Here is a 21,541-nt window from a genome sequence, read left to right as displayed (position 1 = left end):
TATGGCTAGAAATGTAGCACATTTCTCTAGACCAAATTCTATTGCTGTATCTTTGGTAAAAAATTCTTATAATGTTTGTCAATCACATTATTATCATTATGGTCCATTGAGCACTCAACCACATGTTCAGACTGGTTTTGGCAATTTTGTCGGCCTATAGAGTCCTTCCCAAGGACCTATTATATGTCAATGTTTGAGGGTGATAAAAGTAGCATTGCAGGATGGAATCTGTTCCAAGTAAAGCTGCCTTTTACAATTGACAATTGCAATTGAATTTATCAAGGCCGATGGTGTTCAAGTGGTGTTCCAGTTGTTTTGGGATTTCACTCAAGGTGCCTATTACTATTCTACTATGCTACTACATTTGTTGAGGGATGTCGTGGCTCAGTGGCTAAGACACTGAGCTTTTTGTTTAGAAAGGTCGGCAGTTTGGCAGTTTGAATCCCTAATGCCGTGTAATGGAATGAGCTCCTGTTACTTGTCTCAGCTTCTGCCAACCTAGCAGTTCGAAAGCATATAAAAATGCAAATAGAAAAATTAGGAACCACCTTTGGTGGGAAGGCAACAGTGTTCAGTGCACATTTGGCGTTTAGTCATGCCGGCCACATGACCATGAAGACATCTTCAGAAAGCGTTGGCTCTTTGGCTTTGAAATGGAAATGAGGTTCATCCCCTAGAGTCCGGAACGACTAGCACATATGTGCGAGAGGAACTTTTACCTTTACTACATTTGTTATCTTGCCATAGTTGTTCTATTTCTATTTGCAGGTCTTTGTATTTTATTATTTTCTCCAGTTCTTTCTCTTCTGTTCTGTTGTCTCCAGGTACTGCCACGTCGAGTATATAGTTTTTTTTTCTTATCGACAATTGTTAAGTCTGGGATGTTAACTGACAGGTGCCTGTCTGTTTGAAGTCTAAAGTCCCAGGGAATTTTAGCTTTTTCATTTTCTATTACTTTCTTTATTTTATGGTCCCACCAGTTCTTGCTCGCAGGCAAATGATATTTTTTGCAGATATTCTGATAGGCCATTTTTGCTACTTTGCTACTTTGCCATGGCATTGTTTGTAGTCAGTCTCTGCAATCTTCTTGTAGCAGCTAACCAGGTGGCTCTACTGTTTCTTCAGCTTCTTTGCAGAGAGGGCACTTGCTATCTGTTGCTGTCTTCTCAATTCTGGCATTGTATGCATTTGTTTGTACGACTTGGTCTTGTGCAGAAAGAAGTAGCTGCCTCTTTCTTCAACTTTTTTAATATTATTACCCTGTTTCCCTGAAAATAAGACTTCCCCAGATAATAAGCCCAATCGGGGTTTTGAGCGCATGCGCTAAAATAAGCCCTCCCCTGAAAATAAGCCCTCCCCGAAAATATTGCAACACAGCAGCAGCCATGAGGTGACTACGCTCGGCACTTCCTGCACCTCAAAAATAATAAGACCTCCCTGAAAATAAGACCAAGTACTTATTTCAGGGGGTAAAAAGAAAATAAGCCCTGTCTTATTTTCAGGGAAACACGGTATATACTTTATTAAGTAAACATGAAACTCAGTCAACTGAACATTCAAAAATGCACCGAAAATACCATTGACTGGTGCTAATAGTTGATACGGGTTGCTGCCATTGTCCTAGGAATCAACCAAGTACCTTCTTAAAATGTACGATGCTCCGAGTGGTGCAGTTTTTAGCAGTTCCGCTGATGTTATTGCAGGAAGCTGCAATTTCTAGATGTGTTTTATACAAATCTTGGACATGGTACCAAGTGCCCTGATGACAATGGGTATCACTGTTATATTATTTACTTTATTCATTAAATATGAAACTCAGTTAACTGAACATTTAAAAATGTGTCACAAATACCATGAACTGGTGCTAATGGTTGATATGGGTTGCTGCCAGCATCCTAGGTATCGACCACTGTTGTTGTTGTTGTTATTATATCAGAAAGCAAGGCTATAGCTTAGTTATAGAGTAGTTGGTCTATATGTAAAGATTTTTAGGTTTGGTTCTCAGAATTTTATATTTTCTACCTTAAATCTTGGGAAGCTATCCCCAAGAGGATTAATGTTTAAGTCATATTTAATCATTGAAAGGGAAGGTGGATTCCTAATAACATTGATTTTTGGTACTCTTATGTAGGCATGTATCCACTGTCATCTGCTACAGAAGAACCTGAGAGCAACAAAAAACTGAACCATCTGCTAAATTCAGTGACAGATGCGTTGGTGTGGGTCATTGCAAAGAGTGGGGTCCCTTTACCCCAACAAACAACTCGCTTGGCAAATTTGTTGATGTTACTTTCTCATGTTCGGCATGCAAGGTAAGGCCATTCTAGATGGCGTTGGAGATATCTTCTGGCAACTTGTAATTTTTACCTATAGCAGATTAAATGATAAAAATTTGCCATGATTTCTATCTAATCTAATACATTATCCGTGGAATTTTATTTTTTAATGATGGAATATTCAGACATGTTGTTATCATCCTACATAGAGGAATTGTAATTCTGTACATTTTAAGGACAAATTGAATTGAAATATTGTTAAATTAAAACATAATTTTGAGGGTGTATATCAGGAGTAGTCAACCTTTTTATACCTACTGCCCACTTTTGTATCTCTGTTAGTACTAAAATTTTCTAACCACCCACCGGTTCCACAGTAATGGTGATTTATAAAGTAGGGAAGTAACTTTATAAAATTTATAAAGCAGAGTTACAGCAAACCCCTACCGCCCACCATGAAAGCTGGAACGCCCACTAGTTGGTGGTAGGGACCAGGTTGACTACCACTGATGTATGTAAATAAAAAAGAAGAAATGTATTTTTAAGAAGTCAGTCAAAATTAAAACTAATGTAAATGTCCATGAATTCTATGAATTAAATGTATTATGCAGTTTTAAGAGTGCTGGGCTGAGCAGTACATTTTTTCTTAATCAGTTTTAAGCTATTAAAAATTGTTGCACCAAAGATTTTATAGGTATAATGCTAAATTCATGGAAAGCAATGCTTTCTATTATATGATAATAGTTATCTTTTCCCAAAGAAACCTTCATTCAGAATTTTTGCTTAAAAACACAAGGCCAAGTTCAAGTTGCTGGAATATAGCCAGCTTCCAAAGCTGATAATTAAATGTTTTAGCAGTACTTGTAAGAAAAGTGCAACTTATTGTACGAAAATATTATATTGTATAATTATGAAAATGTTTAGACCTTTGCACATCCCTGTGCCCAGAAAGATTTTTATAACAACATTTGCATTGGCATATTGCATTGCAAGTTTACACTATTGAAGTGTTTGTTACCTCTAAATTGTATATATCACTGACTGTAATAGCAGTGGATACACAGTGGAACTTCAATAAAAATTAGTCTTGCAAATATTGTACAGAGCAAAATGCATTCCAATGTTTTGGGAGACACCATCCATTGGAATTAGGTGGCTAATACATTTAAGCAAATAAGCAATCTTGGTGAATCAAATCCCTGGCTTTTATTAGCTTGCCATTCCTAGGTCATTCTTTAAAAGAACAGCTTTCTCTTTGAAGGCCTTTCAGAAGCTAATCCTCTCCTTGAACATCATCTATTTGATGATGGGGTGGGATTCAGCTGGTTCGGACCGACCTATATTCCCTTTTCTGGAGCCCAGGTGATAGGCATGGCAGAGTGGGTTGCCACGCCTCAGCTGTTTTGCACTGGGGCTGCAGTGGAAGGTAAGTTTTCAAACGCATTGTGTGCGCTTTGCACGCACGCTCAGCAAACCGGTTGTTTCACCCCTTGAATCCCACCACTGATCTATTTGAACAGCTATTCAGGCTCTACCCAGGTTAAAGAAAGGACAAACCATAAGGAAGCCAGAATTAGCCCAGTTTGGCTGGCTAGAGTTGGCTTGGACTGTAACCCTTGGAAGTATCAGTTTAATGAACATTTAAAGCTTTTAACAAAAGGCATGTAGGTTCTATTGCTGTCCTTAGATGCGCAGAACTGGCCCTGGCAAAGAGGATGGGCTCTTTGGATTCTACCCAGGTAGTCCTCAAATTGCAACAGTTCATTTGGTGACTGTTCAAAGTTACAACGGAACTGAAAAAAGTGCTGCTAGGACTGTTTCTTACAACCTTTGCAGCCTTCCCATGATCATGTGATCACCTTTTGGGATTTTCTGACAAGCAAAGTCAATGGGGAAGCCAGATTCCCTTAACAACAGGGTTACTAACTTATCAACTGCAGTGATTCACTTAACAACTGAGGCAGGAAAGGTCATAAAGTGGGGCAAATGCACCTAACAAATGTCTCATTTAACAACATAATTTTTGGACTCATTGTGGTCATAAGTCAAGGACTACCTGTAGTTTGGGTTGGCAGACATACGAGCCTTGAAAAGATCAAAAATCAACATCGATGACAGATAGTTGCTAGAAGCATCTCTTTGGTGATATACTTCCATAAGTAAGTCACTGCCACCAAGAAAGCTCTCCCCATCCTAATAGAAGAAATACAGGGAAGCAGAGATAGCTCTGCCATCAAAAGAATAATGTTGCTTCTCAGTGGATATGATTGCAAATGGTGACAGAGAAGGGTTGGGTCCTGCTTCCCCCATTCCCCTTAGCCCAAACCCAGGTTGGCTTCACCTGCTACTTAGCTCAGTAAGGCCTAGAACGGTGTGTGACTTTTTGGAGCACCCACTTTTTCAGTGGTTCACTCTGAAGACTCCTCAGAGCAAGTTAAGAAGATAGTCAGCTTAAGTGAAAAATCATCCTTTGTTCACTTCAAAATACTGAGTTAGGACACAGAACTTCAGTTTCAGTGTACCGTGTTTCCTTGAAAATAAGCCAGGGTCTTATTTTCTTTTGACCCCCAAAATGAACACTTGGCCTTATTTTTGGGTAGGTCTTATTATTTTTGAGGTGCAGGAGGCGGCGAGCGTGGTCACCTCATGACTGCTGCTGTGTTGCAATATTTTTGGGGAGGGCTTATTTTAGCGCATGCACTCAAAAGCCTGATTGGGCTTATTATCCAGGGAGGTCTTATTTTTGGGTAACTGAAGTCACAAGAAACAATCCTGCATTACTAGAGTGCATTGCTTCTTGACCTTAGTGATTTTTAAGTTGTGGGGACTTCAATTCCAGAATTCCCCAGCAAGCAAATCTTATTGGTGTTGTTTATCAGAAGTAACACAACTCGTTTCAGCCTCAGTTTCTCAAAAAAGCTGAATGACAACGCCATTAATAATCCTCATTTTTTTTCTTGGTGAAAGAGCCGATTAATTTTGATTAGATTACCTGGTTCTTTTTTTTTCTTTTCAAACTCTTCTACCCAGTTCTTCCATGTAAGTTGTTTACTTTGTGATGGCAATGAAAGACTGCTCAGTGGTTGTGTTAATACATTGACCTGGCACTGGAAAATTTATTGAAAAGGTTGAGTCATTACATGGAATTGGCTTAATGAATATTGACTTTACCATCAGTGAAAGTAAGAAATAGCACAAGCCGGCTTTTGGCTTATTTTGCTTTTTTTTAGAAACTTTTCCATTAACCCAATTTTTGTCTGCTCAGAGACTGAGAAAAACATTGTTTCAAACTGGTAACTGACCAGCAGCATTTGGACAGACCTTCTTCTACCAGCAAGCTACATTAGCCAGAATGATAATTTGCATTTTAAATGCTTTTCTTCCACTTACTTTACTGGGTAAATAGCAATTAGATCCAGGGTTTCCAATGGGACCATAATGTATCTGAGCTTCATCTAATCTTCCTGCTTATTCCCCTCCAAATCAAGTCTTGCTTTATCCAGTCATTGGTTTTCAAATTTGAAACGATACACCCAGTGATTTATAGAAAATGAAGAGTTTTCCCATCAGCCCCCTATGTGCTATTCCAAATCAGCTCACTGCTTGCCTATCCTTGTGATATTCTTCATTTTAAGGACTGAACAGGTCACATTCTGGATCTATTCTGTCTTCTCTGAAACCAGAACCAGATAATGTGAGGGCTTGGGAGAGGTCTGGTTTTCTTTTGGCTTTGATCTTGCTTCCCCCTGCCTCCCAGCTCTGGGATACAAGCACATTGTTCCTCAATATCTGTTGCAATCTAAGTACACTGAAATAGAATAGAATAGAATAGAATTCCTTATTGGCCAAGTGTGATTGGGCACACAAGGAATTTGTCTTTGGTACATATGCTCTCAGTGTACATAAAAAAATAAGATACATTTATTAGGAATCATAAGGTACAACACTTAATGATAGTCATAGGGTACAAATAAGCAATCAGAAACAATCAATATCAATATAAATCATAAGGATATAAGCAACAAAGCTACAGTCATGAAGTCATAAGTGGGAGGAGATGGGTGATAGGAATGATGAGAGGACTAATAGTAATAGTAATGCAGCCTTAGTGAATAGTTTGACAGAGGTGAGGGAATTATTTGTTTAGCAGAGTGATGGTGTTTGGGAAAAATTGTTCTTGTGTCTAGTTGTCTTGGAGTTCAGTGCTCTATTTGTTTTGAGGGCAGGAGTTGAAACAATTTATGTCCAGTATGTGAGGGGTCTGTAAATATTTTCACAGCCCTCTTTTTGACTCGTGCAGTGTACAGGTCCTCAATGGAAGGCAGGTTGGCAGTAATTGTTTTTTCTGCAGTTCTGATTATCCTCTAAAGTCTGTGGCTGTCTTGTTGGGTTGCAGAGCCAAATTAGACAGTTATAGAGGTGTAGATGACAGACTCAATAATTTCTCTGTAGAATTGAATCAGCAGCTCCTTGGGCAGTTTGAGCTTCCTGAGTTGGGGCAGAAAGAACATTCTTTGATGTGCTTTTTGAAGATGTTTTTGATGCTAGGTGTTCATTTTAGGTCTTGAAATATGATAGAACCTAGAAATTTGAAGGTCTCTACTGTTGATAGTGTGTTGTCTAGTATTGTAAGAGGAGATAGTATGGAAGAGTTTCTCATAAAGTCTAGAAAAGGAGTAGAGGCAAACTGATTGAACTTCAGGCTTGTGGTCAGAAGATTAGGTGAGACTGTCACTGTGAGTTTGTCTTTTTTAAGATGAGAGTTGGGTTTGTTCTCAGCTGCCGTTACTTTCTGTATTTTCTTATCATGTATGTTTGGTTGGGATTTTATACTAAATGTGCTGCCCGGAGCCACAATTTTGAAAGAAACACCAGAAACTCCTGCATGAATTCTGTTTTTAAACTTTTATATTGGCCACCCAGAGAAAGGATAATTGGATCATAGTCTTTCTTGCCCACACTTAGTTTTTCAAGTCAGCTAGAAGTTAGCTTCAAAATAGTTCATGAGATAAAATTGTTTATGAGGGATATTACTGTCTTCTTCCCAGAATGAGTTTTCAATGCTATAGAAGGTGAAACCTGCAGTAAAATTCCTGCGAGTGCCCTGATGATTTTTTTTAGAAGACCAATGATAGTCCAATCTTTCATAATGTTTACTGAGTTCCTGAATGCACTCATGAAGCATTTAACAATTTCAACTTTATTTTATAAATGTTTTCTGTTTTGTTTTTTAAAGTTATAATATTAATGTTTACTCTTTATTAATTTTAATATTCTAAATCCATTTTTGTTTTGCATTGCTGGCAAGATCTCACTGGTTTCTCCTTTGTTGGTATGATTCAAGTGAAGTGGTCCTCTATAGAGGATGCTATTGTGGAATTCCTGCTTTGAGCGAGGAATTGAGATAGACCAGGGGTGTCAAACTGGCAGCCCGTGGGCCGGATGTGTCATGCACAGGCCAAGCCCACCCCAGCTCTGTGAAGGGGGAAAACGTCGCAAAACATCACATGACAGCAATGTGACACTGTGAGTTTGACACCTGTGGGCTAGCTGGTCCAAAAAACCCCCTTTCCAATCCCTATATTCTGTTATGCAACATTGTGTGAATCATTTAAAAATCTTGTAGCTCCTGTCTTAGAGCACCTCTGTATTTTAAATCTCAGCACTTCTTTCTGATCACAATGTTTTCTTTACAGTAACAAAGGGATGGAGCATCTTCTTAGTATGAAGTGCAAGAATGTAGTACCAGTCTACGATTTGTTGCTGGAGATGCTCAATGCTCACACTGTCCGCAGTCACAAGAAAACGCCTGTCTCCAATCTTGAGAATAGCCCATTGGAACCAACAGAGACCACAGATGGAGTCCAGCAGTGATTCCAAAGAAGTCCAAATCCAGGAAATACCCAAAGAAAAAAAAAAGAATGAAAGAAATATCCAGATCAAAACTTTGGATATTTGCTGTTTAGAAAACTGCAGCATCTTTACAATTTTTACTGGACCATTTGTTAATCTTTTTCAGACTGAAACTAAGTTGTCTGTCAACTTAGACGGTTTTAGAAAAGCCCCATGTGGTTGGAACTGAACCACCAGCTGATGATTTGTGGTTTTTTATCAAACGTTGCATTTCTGGAGTGCCTTCTACCATAGAGGAGACTGTCTAACTGCCAAAACAGCCTTAAGCTTCATGGTATCCTAGGTAGATGCCAATACAAACTTCTTTTCTTTTCTTTTCTTTTTTTAAAAGGAGAGCTGGATAACTCAAAAAAACCCAAGATCTCACAATGAATATCTGTCAGGGCAGAAAGAGAGGCAACTTCTGATAAGAAACTGAATAGTTTGATATGACACTGTTCATCAAGGCATCAAGCTGCACATTAGAGCAAACAGGAAAAACTGCTTGCATTAAAAATGCATGCCGTTCAGCTTGTTAATTGCAACGGACACTTAATATGTTTTCCCATTGTGCAAATGTACTTTAGATAAGTTAGCAAAGGGTCTTCATATTTAATTGTAAAGCCTTGGTTTGGAGAGCTTGTTTCTAGATTCATTCTGATAAAATGAACTGGAAGCGTTTTAAAGCCCCAGTTTGTCTTGACTGCTTTCGAAGCGTTTGCCATGCATTTGAGTTCTATGTTGAAGTACCTGTGGCTTTATTTCCTCTTAGAAATGTGTACAATATACCGCTATTGTTGTGAAGGAATTATTGCAATGAATATTCAGCATTTGTGAATAGTGATGTAATATTTGAAGTACTGAAGATCAAAAATAATTATGGTCATTTTATATGAGATTGAGGTGTTTACAGACAAACCTGGAAGTACAAAATAGGAAATGGGGGACCAAATAGAATGTGTCTGATCAACCACCTTATGCATGTCCATGTGCCAACCCATCAGCCCTGTCAATCACATTCATGTATCCCTACCAGCTTCTCATTGTAGGAGGCAGCTCTACACAAATATATAAAACCTAGTCAGAGCTGGTGGCATCATTAAGGACAGTGAAGGAATTGTGTGTGCATTATTGTTCTGTGTGAATATCTTAATGCATACATTATTCTAAACCTTGCAGAATGATCTGCATCATGTGTTTTATATGCAAGCATCTGGGATAAAGAAGTTAGCTTAGGAAACACCCTTAAAAATGCAAGGTTTAGTATCCCTGAACCAGACCTGGAAACTGTGAACTGTGCCTGACTGCACTGCCCTTCATGTTGGGGTCTCTTTAAGAACTGTCCAGAAACTTCAACTGATACAAAATGGGGTAACCGATATCAGTAACAGCTACAGTAAGCCACAATAACATAAAATAGTGAAACACACATTTTGCCTTTAGGTAGCTACATTTATTTAAGGCAATTATTTACATCATGACATCTTTACATGGATTATGTCCCTTGATCTCTCATTGGTAGACGTTCATAACTACTACTACTAAGCTACTAAGTTAGGCACGATATTGAGAAGATCTTACACCCCTGCTTGTTGTCAGTTCTATTTGGGGTACTTTTAATTGTTTTTTTATTTTTAAAGTCCGAAACTTCTTTGGATATAAGATCACGGTGGTGCAGTGGTTAGAGTGCAGTACTGCAGGCTACTTCTGCTGATCACCGGCTGCTAGCCGTTTGGCAGATTGAATCTCACCAGGCTCAAGGTTGGCTCAACCTTCCATCCTTCCGAGGTGGGTAAAATGAGGACCCAGATTGTTGGGGGCAATAGGCTGACTCTGTAAACCACTTAGAGGGGGCTGTAAAAGCACTATGAAGTGGTATATAAGTCTAAGTGCTATTGCTATCACACATCTCAGTTTCATCCTGACTGGTTATGAAAATCTACTCATTCTTTCTACGTACAACATATTCTGGCAGTTTGTAAAATATAGGCAACATCTAAAATATCCACATTATATTTTATACTTAAACAACCATAAGTACTGAGAATAATTAAAAAAAACAATCATGGTGAATCCTTTAAATTAATTATACTCAGTCATATTAAAATTCAGCAGGTGAGACACCCTCTTAAAGGTGCCCATCCATTCCAAGGTTGGATACGTGAGAAAAGGCTTCCTTGCTGTTTCTCTCAACCTTTGAAATGCCCTCTCATGTTTGACTTCTTCCTCCTTCAGCTTTTAGGAAAGGAATCCAGACCTTTCTCTGTAATCAGACCTGTTTTGTCTGAAACAGTCAATAATGAGTTCAAATGGTTTAAATCACATTTTAATTGTTTATGTTACTTTTTGACTGTTCATTTGAGAACCCTCGGCTTCAGAGAGGGAAAAATTAACAACTATCTATTAATAGGAAAGTCATGGAAAAGCTGCCTGATTTCAATTGGACAACACTGATTAGAAGTTTTCTTTTGGTGGGGAATATCCACTGATAAGGCATTTCCTCCCCTTAACTCTTCATTCCCAACAGGAATCTGTGTGGTCCCAGCTGCCAGGAACCACTGGGATTTGATAAAGTTTCTGCAGATAGTCCATGTGTAAGGCATGATATACAAGTAATTACAACAATCATATGAGACTGCCAAATCTTGGAGTTTTAAGCAAATAAATATTTAAAATTATGAATAATTAGAATTAATTGGGAGGGAGGTATCTTAGGGACACTTGAGAAGATTGTGGATGCTCTTGAAGCTGCCATGTTGCTGACCTTGGGCTTATTCAATGGTCCTTTAGCAGCTTTTGATTTCAATGTAGCTTTTTATTTATTTATTATGGGGAGTTGTTTGTGAGTCAGTGTTGACTTCTGGTGACTGCCAGGACAAGTCCCTGCAGCTTTTTGGCAAAGTTTTTCAGAAGTGGTTTACTGCTTCTTCCTAGGGCTAAGAGTGACTGGTCACCTGGCTTTATGCCTAAGCCAAGACTACAACTCACAACCTCCTAGTTTCTAGCCTGGCGACTTAACCACAGCATCTGGTTCTCGCTGATCATGCTAGTGATTAGCATGAAAAATAAAAGCTGAGAACAATCAATATATGGAAACATCAAACTCAGTTCTATGCATATAAAATAATGTAGATATGCTCGGCTGCCTGGTGCGATTCGACACATCAACAGACTTTTGCACTTTCATTTTGAACAAATACTTTTACTCTGCTCTTTTCTGTTTGAAACAAAGCATAGAGTTGAAATCTAGAGTAGGACAATGGAAGTTCTCAGGATTCCAGTGGTCAATCACTTCAGATTTGGTTCAGAGCATTTCTCCCATCTCTTCAGCTGGCATAGCAGGGAAGTTGGGACTAAAATAGGCTCTTTTTTTTGCTTTAGAAAAGTGTTTCTCAACCTTGGTAACTTTATGATGTATGGATCTCAACTCCCAAAGTAGCCTCCATGCTGTCTGAAGAATTCTGGAAGTAGAAGTCCATACATCTTAAAGCAGGGGTGTCCAAACTTGGGAACTTTAAGACTTGTGGACTTCAACTCCCAGAATTCCCCAGCCAAGCTGGCTGGGGAATTCTGGGAGTTGAAGTCCACAAGTCTTAAAGTTCCCAAGTTTGGACACCCCTGCTTTAGAGCTTTGTCTCTAATTAGAGGTGATATTCAGCCAGTTTGGACCGGTTCACCCGAACCACGAGTGGAACTCGCAGGTGGGGTGGTCCCGCCTCTGCCCACCTGTCCCGCCTCTATGCTGTCCTATTTAGGCATGTTTTCAAGCTGTGTGCATGCATGCAAGCCTAGTGCGCGAGCAAAGCGCATGTGCGGACAGTCGTGTGCATGCATTGAGGGCGTGTTCTTGCATTTGCAAACGGGTAGGGAAAGTAAGAATTCCAAGAGCTTCTCATTCCAACCTACTTCAAAGGTACTAAGCCAGGGGTGTCCAAACTTGGCAACTTTAAGACTTGTGGACTTCAACTCCCAGAATTCTCCAGCCAGCAGAGCTGGCTGGGGAATTCTGGGAGTTGAAGTCCACAAGTCTTAAAGTTCCCAAGTTTGGACACCCCTGGCTTAAAGCTTCCAAATTTTAGAAACACTGCTCTAGAAAACCTAAGGTAAGGGAATAGGTGTTTTGGCTGAAACTTTTCTGTGCGCTTATGAAAACAATGACAAAATTCAGTGTTTGGGGTTTATAGAATGCAGCAGAAAGTACAACATCATAGTTTCCCCAATGTCTGATAAATGGATTTTTTCCCCGAATTAAACTTCATACATCTTTCACTACAGCACCCAACTGCACATGTGATAACATCAGCTACATATAGGAAGGGCAGAATTTAAAAATAGAGTTTTGGATTGTTTTTCTGGCTCTCGAGTGGGGGTGAGCTTGGCCGTTCATTTTGATTCCCCAGTGGTCTCTGTTTCCTACTTCCATTTTTATCTTGAGGAAAGAAAACATAAAAACCAACTAGAGTAAAAGAAGTATAGGAGAACCCACAGCCACCCTTGCAAAATAGAGTTCTTTGTCCCTTGAGGCTGATTCAATAACAAATCTGTCGATCTGCAAAGGTGGCATCAGACTCCTTTGAAGTTTCTGCAACAGTGAAATATAGCTACATTTCTGGATTATTCCAGCTAAGCCTCTTTTGTCTCTGCAGAAAGTACTTTACTGGATATTTTTTGCTATATGTTTTCATCGCCCTAAAGAAACATTTCTTTGTTCCCTTATTAAAGGAAAACGTTTAATTTTCACCTGAAAAGCTTTAGCTTTGCTCCTTACTTTCATGAAAAGGAGTTGTTCTATACCTTCAATTTTGTCATTCTTACAGATCTTCACTTAGGGCAGAGCTGGTATTCAGCAGGTTCTGACCAGTTCTGGAGAACCAGTAGCAGAAATTCTGAGTAGTTTGGAGAATTGGTAGCTACCACCTCTGACTGGCCCCGCCCCATCTATTCTCTGCCTCCCGAGACCCAGCTGATCAGGAGGAAATGGGGATTTTGCAGTATCCTTCCCCTGCCATGCCCACCAAGCCATGACACGCCCACCAAGCCATACCAAAGAACCGGTAGTAAATTTTTTTGAATCCCATCGTTGGACCAGGGCTGTTAAACGCCCAGCCTGCAGGCCGGATGCGTCACGCGCTGGCCACACCCATGTCCAGTTTAGCGAAGGGGGGGGGAAAGTCTAACTCTTCCACTTAGTTAAGAATGGAACAAAAGAAAAGTTTCGGCCAGAAAATTTTTTGACAGAATAATTATGTGAGGGAGATGGGCATTTCAAAATTTGATTGATAATTTTTTTCTAGCTTTACCATGTGATACACAGTTAAGTAAAATGGAGAGGAACTATTAAGGAAATCGGATTCCCCATGTTCTCTTGGTCTTTGTAATTTTCCCTTTCATTTTCCCCATTGCTTCCTCTATTCATTACACTTCACCATATAGTGTCTTTTTCTTCATTTTGCTTTGTTTCTCTTATAGGAACAATTATATAGACATCAAATGTTTTATTTGACACCATTGAGCAATTATGAGATTTGTTCTTAGAGAGTACTGCGCTTGGTTATTACTGATGTATCTAGTGTTTGATCTGTGGTAGCACATTTACACATTGCCATTTGTTTTTGCAGTCACCCATTGACCAATTTCTTGTGTGTAGATGTATCTGTGAAGGTATTGTAAAGAAATACTTCTGAAATTTATCTCAGGAACGTTTGGAGGACATGTAAGTTTATCGCATCAATATGTTAAAATTGTTTTTTTAATGTAATGGAAAAATGTGATAATATTTTTAAAAAATCATCTGTTAAACATGAAGTAAGATTGAAGGAATTTAACAGAGAAATGCAAAAAAGGCAGCCAGGCATTTTTTAGCCCAACTGTCTGTAAGCTGACTAAGCCTTTGTAAAGAATAGAATGAAAAGGACAAGACATCTATGGAGCTTCTCAATCATGATTGTCCCAAAGGGGCTTTCCCCCCAAAAGTCAACTGGATTTTCTTGGTTTTTTTCTTTGAAAACATTTCACTTCCTATCCAAGGTTTTTCAGCTTCGGGGATAAAAGGCAAGATAAAATAGATGTTGTGTGAAGGCTGTGCAGAAAATGTAATTCTTCAACAATGCAAAAATAGTAGAGTGTATGTTAACTTTGGGGAATGCATGTTCCAAGGTTTTAATCCATTTAGTACAATAATTTCTGCACTATTCTTGGGGGTCTCAGAAGGCAGAAGAACTGTCTGGAGAGGCATGGACCAAATGAAAGTTTTGTGCATGCCAGGTACATGTCTTATTAAAGAGTCTTATTAAAGAGTTAATGTTGCCTTTAAAACCATGTGCAGATACAGAATGTTCCCAATGCATTAATGTCACAACTATCAGACTCACATTTGGCATGGTCATTTTACATCATTGTAGACCTTCATGTATTTTTTCTACCAACATCATCTCCATTTTTGTGCTTTAAAAATATATATATATATATATTTATATACATACATACATACATACATACATACATACATACATACATACATACATACATACATACATACATACATACATATATATATATATATATATATATATATATATATATATATATATATATATATTGGCCAGCCAATTCTTTTTGACGACAGTGATCCCATAGATATTCTACAAGATTTACATTGCTATATTTGATTGGCTTGAATGGGATATAAAGAATATTAGTTCATTATTTACAGACTTTGATTTCAGGAATTCCTGCGAGCACATATGAAAACATTGGATGTATCTTATGTGCATATATTTGATTGACATTTGCATAAGAAATCTGCAACAGGCAACTTGAGTGTGATTATTGTCACTGAACAAACCCCCGTGACTTCTAATATAGAAGCACAATGACAATGAACTGCCTATTATATTATTATAACTCGATAAATAAAAAAGGCCAGCTTTTCTGAAATTATTGGCCTTCCAAACAAATGTAGAGACAATTATTTTCTCTTAAACGTTAATCCCTTATATATTCCCCTTCAAATCAACAGGATAAAGTTAAAATAAACCTAACTGAAGAAAAGTAGATGGAAAGAGTAAAGGCATTCTTCAAAAAAGTGACAGAAATGCATTCTCAAAATATACTTTATTTCTTTGGGCAGGTGCAAACATTGTTTAACCTTGTGCAGCTTTGAAATAATTTTTAAAAGAGCCTCATGGTTGTATCTGTGGAAAAAATATTCTATCACCAGGGATGGGATTCTACCAGTTCGGGTGAACCGGTAGCTCCGGCAATCAGCTGAGAGCGAACTGGTTCACTGCAACTTTCAGCTGGGCCTACCTGCCCGCCCCTGCGCTATACTGACCTATATTCCCTTTTCTGAAGCCTAGCTGATAGGTGCAGCAGAGCCTATCAGCTGTTTTCCTCCCCAGCAGTAATGCTGAAGGTGATTTCTCTATAAACTGTGCAGCATGCGCTCAGCGAACCGGTTGTTAAACCAGGAGGATCCCACCCATCTGTCACCCTAATAAATCATGCTTTTGGACCTATTGGGCTGACTTGAAAGGTTCCACAGGCAGATTTAGGGGCTGGAAAGATCAACGCGATGACTTAACCCTAATCCTAACCCAGTCAATGTGTTGACACTCTTAACTAACAAAGGCTCTTCAGATGATGTCTTTTTGCATAATCCATAACAGACACCAAAGTCCCAAATTGCATACATTTTGAATAATGGTTGAAAAATGGCCTTGGAAAGCAGAAATAAGGTCCAATCCGGAGCCTCTGCTTGATCTAGTGGTTGATCAAAATACAAGATGATTTCCCTTAATTTTAGGATTGAAAACCTATCTTTCATGATGAGCAGTTGGCTATTTCCACACTTTGCTGCTTTGGCAGGTATTTCATTGTGGATCTGCATGGTTTCACTGCTCTTTTCCCATTGCAATGCTTATCACAATTATTTAGAAAATAAGGTCCTTTGAATGGCTGAGCCTTGTTTGCACAAAACGGAGTTTAAAGATATCTGCATTCTGTAGCTCCTGCCACACGGCTGCATAGCATCCCTTGCCTATGGTGTTTTGTAAACCATAAGATAAATATGAATGTGTACTTTCATTGTTAGCGGCTTGAAAACTGAAATGTTTTTGGAATTATTTTTGGTGCCTTTCCAAGTATTTTGTGAACATAAGCCAAATTTGGGGTAAGGTGTGAAATCTGACACTTTTTTTTCAGCTGCTTTCTACAAATGTAGAGCTTGTCCCTCCCTCCCCCAACCCCAAAGTAATGTGTTTGTACAATGTAAGTGATAAATAAAAAAGATATTCTATAAGGTCCTGGTCTTTTTCATTCATCTTAGTTTATTGTTTAGACTCATTATTTCACCGTGTTATGATGGTTGACCTTTAATGTTTGCCATTCTGGTGAGAAAAAAATATTTCAAAGGAGGTAATCTCAATTTTAAAAAAGGACCTCAGCACAGACAGGAATTCAATAGGCAGCTTTACACCTGGGTGAGTCACTCCTTTTCTGTTATTCTTGGTGATCGCAGGTCTGTTACTAAAGTTGCATTGCATATGTTTTATTTTTATTTTTAAAGAAACAACAAGTAGACATATTGTATTTAAAGTGCATCTCAAAGCTCCTCACTCCTCCCAGTTCGGTCAAATGCCATTCTAAGCTACTCTAGTGACATCACTGTATCAGAACCATCTGGCCTTTGGAGGTGAAAACAAAAGTAATAATAATAAGTCGCCACGATGTAAAAAAGATGTAAAAAATAATAATAATGGTCGCCACGATGTAAAAAAGATGTGGAGACTCTAGAAAGAGTGCAGAGAAGAGCAACAAAGATGATTAGGGGATTGGAGACTAAAACATATGAAGAACGGTTGCAGGATCTGGGTATGTTTAGCTTAAGAGAAAGAAGGACTAGGGGAGACATGATAGCAGTGTTCCAATATCTCAGAGGTTGCCACAAAGAAGAGGGAGTCAAACTATTCTCCAAGGCACCTGAGGGTAGAACAGGAAGCAATGGGTGGAAACTAATCAAGGAGAGAAGCAACTTAGAACTGAGGAGAAACTTCCTGACATTTAGAACAATTAATCAGTGGAACAGCTTGCCTCCAGAAGTTGTGAATGCCCCAACACTGGAAGTCTTTAAGAAGATGTTGGACAGCCATTTGTCTGAAACGGTATAGGGTTTCCTGCCTAGGCAGGGGGTTGGACTAGAAGACCTCCAAGGTCCCTTCCAAGTCTACTATTGTATTATTGTATTATTAAGTCCTGTCCCCGTTATCCCAAATGTGCTTGCTAATGCCTTAAGTCATTGATTCTTAAGCCAGTGTTGACTGGGAGATTCTGGAGTTGAAATCCATTCATCTTAAAATTGCTGAAGTTGAGAAATAATGGCTTAAACCAAGTATTATTCCTGCCAAGCTCACCTGCTCGCATATGTAATATCTGAAAAGATTTGTAATGTTCGATCCTGTAATTTTTGCAGCATGATACCATACAGGAGATAAAAGTATTGAAAAAAACACCTCCAGTTTAAGTTACAGTTCAAGCACTCAGTATTACTTCTGTGCTAAGGATCTGCTCTCTCCTGATGTTTAGAATTGGTTCCTTTCAGGTACATTTTGGTAGAATACTTAGATTGTTTCCATCAGATAAAATGCCATTGTGGAACAACTTGTGTTTATCCCACTGAGAATTGAAATATTTATGTGGCAATCCTCGTCCATAATTTCTAGCATAAAGTGTGAAATGACTGTTTCAAGTGGCCTTTTTCTTCTGGTTTGAGAGCTAATCATTAAGTAAATGTGTCATTATGTTAAAAAGAATTCTCCAGAACACCCATTGAATATAGGATTGACAAGTAATTGGGGTACTCAATTGAAGTGATAGTGATGCTAAACTTTCACATAGTGTTCTGCCATTTTGGAGTTAGGCAATAGAATAAAGTTGTGAACTATTTCCTCATCATTAAATACCAGGCATACATCACTCATGCAATGGCCAAATTGAAACTTTCCCTTCCTTTCAGGGAGATGTGTCCTCTTTCAATGTCAAGGATGCTAGGTATGTCATAAGCTGTTTGATAGTTGAAAAATGTAGGATCTTATTCAGCAGAACTAAGGTTCCAAAGGGCTACTTCATGGTCTGGACATCCTTCATCTATCAGCCAATAGGCTTTAGATCAGCAAGTCAGCTAGATAGAAATATACCCATGAAGTGGCTCAAGCATTCATAAACACCCAGGTTTTGATGAAGGTCTGAATGTATGGGACTTGAATTAGTAATAAGCATTGTGGAATTTGAACTTCAGGGACCTCTTGTTAGATAGTAGTAGTAACTGTGAGAGGGATCTTGGAGTTCTAGTGGACAACCATTTAAATATGAGCCAGCAGTGTGCAGCAGCTGCCAAAAAAGCCAACACAGTTCTAGGCTGCATCAACAGAGGGATAGAATCAAGATCAGTGAAGTGTTAATACCACTTTATAATGCCTTGGTAAGGCCACACTTGGAATACTGCATTCAGTTCTGGTCGCCACGATGTAAAAAAGATGTGGAGACTCTAGAAAGAGTGCAGAGAAGAGCAACAAAGATGATTAGGGGACTGGAGACTAAAACATATGAAGAACAGTTGCAGGAACTAGGTATGTCTAGCTTAAGAGAAAGAAGGACTAGGGGAGACATGATAGCAGTGTTCCAATATCTCAGGGGTTGCCACAGAGAAGAGGGAGTCAAGCTATTCTCCAAGGCACCTGAGGGTAGGACAAGAAGCAATGGGTGGAAACTAATCAAGGAGAGAAGCAACTTAGAACTGAGGAGAAACTTCCTGACAGTTAGAACAATTAATCAGTGGAACAGCTTGCCTCCAGAAGTTGTGAATGCCCCAACACTGGAAGTCTTTAAGAAGATGTTGGATAGCCATTTGTCTGAAACGGTATAGGGTTTCCTGCCTAGGCAGGGGGTTGGACTAGAAGACCTCCAAGGTCCCTTCCAACTCTACTATTGTATTGTATTGTATTATAGATACAGGCACTGAGAGGTTTGGTCTAGTCAGAGGTGAGGAACTATGGCCCTTTTATGACTTGTGGACTTCAACTCTCAGAATTCCTGAGCCAGTATGGCTGGCTCAGGAATTCTGAGAGTTGAAGTCCACAAGTATAAAAGGACCATAGTTCCCCACTCCTAGTCTAAGTAGATAGCAGCTTCATTTGGAATGCCAGAACTTTCCCTACTAGTTTCTAGGACACAGCATGCAGGAGAGAAACTTTCTTAGCAGAGCCAACTGATCTTGGAGGCTATTGTTATCCCAGGAAATGAGGGTGGGAGGTAATGAACACTTGACCCTACAGGATTCTACAGTATCTCCTTGACCAATTAGCTGTCCAGATGATGGACAGTGGGCCATTAGACAGTGGAGAGATTTCTACAATTCACAGTGAGTTGGTATGGTACTTGCTGACAGTGAATTGGCATGATACTGGCTACAATTCACAGTGAGTTGGTGTGGTACTGGTTCTCCTGGAGAGAACCTGGCGATGAGGTTGTGTTGGTACACAATGGAAAGCCAGACCCCAGCCATCATTGAGGTCTCATGAATCCTTGGATGGAGAATTGCTAACACACTGGCTAATCATGTTGGAAAAGGTGAACTGTCTTGATTTTGGGAATCCTCATTAGAACCAAGGAGGAAAAAGTACCATTAGAATAATCTAGCCTCAACCGTAGAAAAATAAGATAAATAAGCTTTAACCATGAACATAGATTACTAATTATGTCTTGGCACCAGCAGCATTGGGATAAATGAAGGAAGGAAAGGATTGTCATTGTCCTTCACTTGAACTGAAATGCTCTGAAATGCATCTGAAACAGGCGCTTTTCTTCTATGGTCCCTTCCTCACCAAATTGTAGCTTATACATTTTTCAAGATTTGTTAGCCCCTCTAAAACAACTCAAATACATTAATTGTGCATTAGCTGGGGGTGGGGAGAGAGATCTGGGTTGGTACTTAGCCATGTGCTGGACTTTGCTCCTTAATTGAACACCTAATTTTCTCTTTTAATATTATCACCCTAATCTCTCTCTCTCTCACACACACACACAGATTGAACATGTTTATAAACAATCTTGGCATTGCTGAATAAATACTGTACGGATAATATAGTTTCCTTGTATTTCCTGCACAAAGGTGAAAGAATAAATGAAGCAAATGGTTTCTGCAACTGAGCTGAATTTTGCACTATTTTGCTAGTTTGTTTGCAGTTTTTTTTTAAATCAACCAGGTTAATACCATTTCACATGCTAATGAAAAACTTGACTGGGCAAATATCCAACTGAGGAAGTATAAGTCCAATGAGGAAGTCAAGGCACTGACAATAAAAGGGGAACATTCCTATTTATTTTCTTTCTTAAGAGTGTCTAGTGTGGTGGTTAAAGCACCAGGCTAGAAATCAGGAGATTGTGAGCTTTAGTTCCACTTTAGGCACAAAATCAACTGGCTGATCTTGGGCTTATCACACTCTCTCTCAGCCCTAGCAAGGAGGCAATGGCAAAATCAAATGACACTTCCAAAAAAACTGCAGAGACTCATCCAGGCAGTCAGCAGGAGTAAAACACTGACTCTCTACCACCCCCACCCATCTATCTGTTTATCCATTATTTTATTGTAGTTATAGGCAGTCACATCTATGAATGGTGCATATGAAGATGGAGAGGAACTAGCTTTTTCCTCTGTAGAAAAACAAACAAACGACAGACTGAATCTTACTGGACTTTGTGAAGAGAGCTATCTTTCCTTAACTCATCCTTGCAGGACCTGGGGAGTAACATATCTCAAGATGGCAGATGTGACCACATGTTCAAAGTCTTAGATCATTGGCAAGTAAAAAAACAGGCTTTGATCATGTAGTTGCACCCACCTTGTTGCCTTTTTAGAACCAGCCTATAGACACACCTGATATCACATTTACAAGACTAGAAGATTCTGATTAATTCTGATTTCCCAGCCAGCTATGTAGTCATTTGTCACCCCAACTTAACAAGCTTATTGTTCAGAATGCAGGCATTTTGTCAAATGTCAAACTGAAACCTACAGCTACCCCACAATTTATTAAGTAAGTTATCCGATCAAATAATAAGATAAGATTGCTCTGGCAAAACATGTTCTTGAAAAATCTCTGCTGACATCCGGTAATTGCCATATTATTTTCAAGGTATGATCTCTTTATGACCTGCTCTAGGATCATGTGGATTAGCAACTGACTTTTATAAATTAATACTTTTTGTTGTTGTGCATCATCTTCTATTGGGTTCATACGAGTGGGAGAAAAATAGCCACGTAGACAGGAAAGAGACAATTTATCTAGCTGTGCCTTGAATTATTATATGCCTTGAAT

At 39.0% G+C, this 21,541-nt stretch overlaps 1 protein-coding gene across 1 annotated transcript in view; it reads left to right on the top strand.

Moving 5' to 3' along the window:
* Positions 1–11,649, top strand: part of ESR2 (estrogen receptor 2) — a 74,751-nt gene extending 63,102 nt beyond the window's left edge. The window contains exons 9-10 of the mRNA XM_081952145.1: positions 2,132–2,312; positions 7,973–11,649. Coding sequence (XP_081808271.1) covers positions 2,132–2,312; positions 7,973–8,150 — 359 coding nt within the window. The 3' untranslated portion in view covers positions 8,151–11,649. The remainder of the gene's footprint in view (positions 1–2,131; positions 2,313–7,972) is intronic.
* The last annotated feature ends 9,892 nt before the right edge of the window (positions 11,650–21,541 follow it).

The sequence above is a fragment of the Natrix helvetica genome (genome assembly GCF_964273705.1).
Source record: "Natrix helvetica genome assembly, chromosome: 1".
NCBI lineage: Eukaryota > Metazoa > Chordata > Lepidosauria > Squamata > Natricidae > Natrix > Natrix helvetica.
Note: the sequence above shows the minus strand (reverse complement) of the source record. Positions and strands in the feature narration are given on the sequence as shown.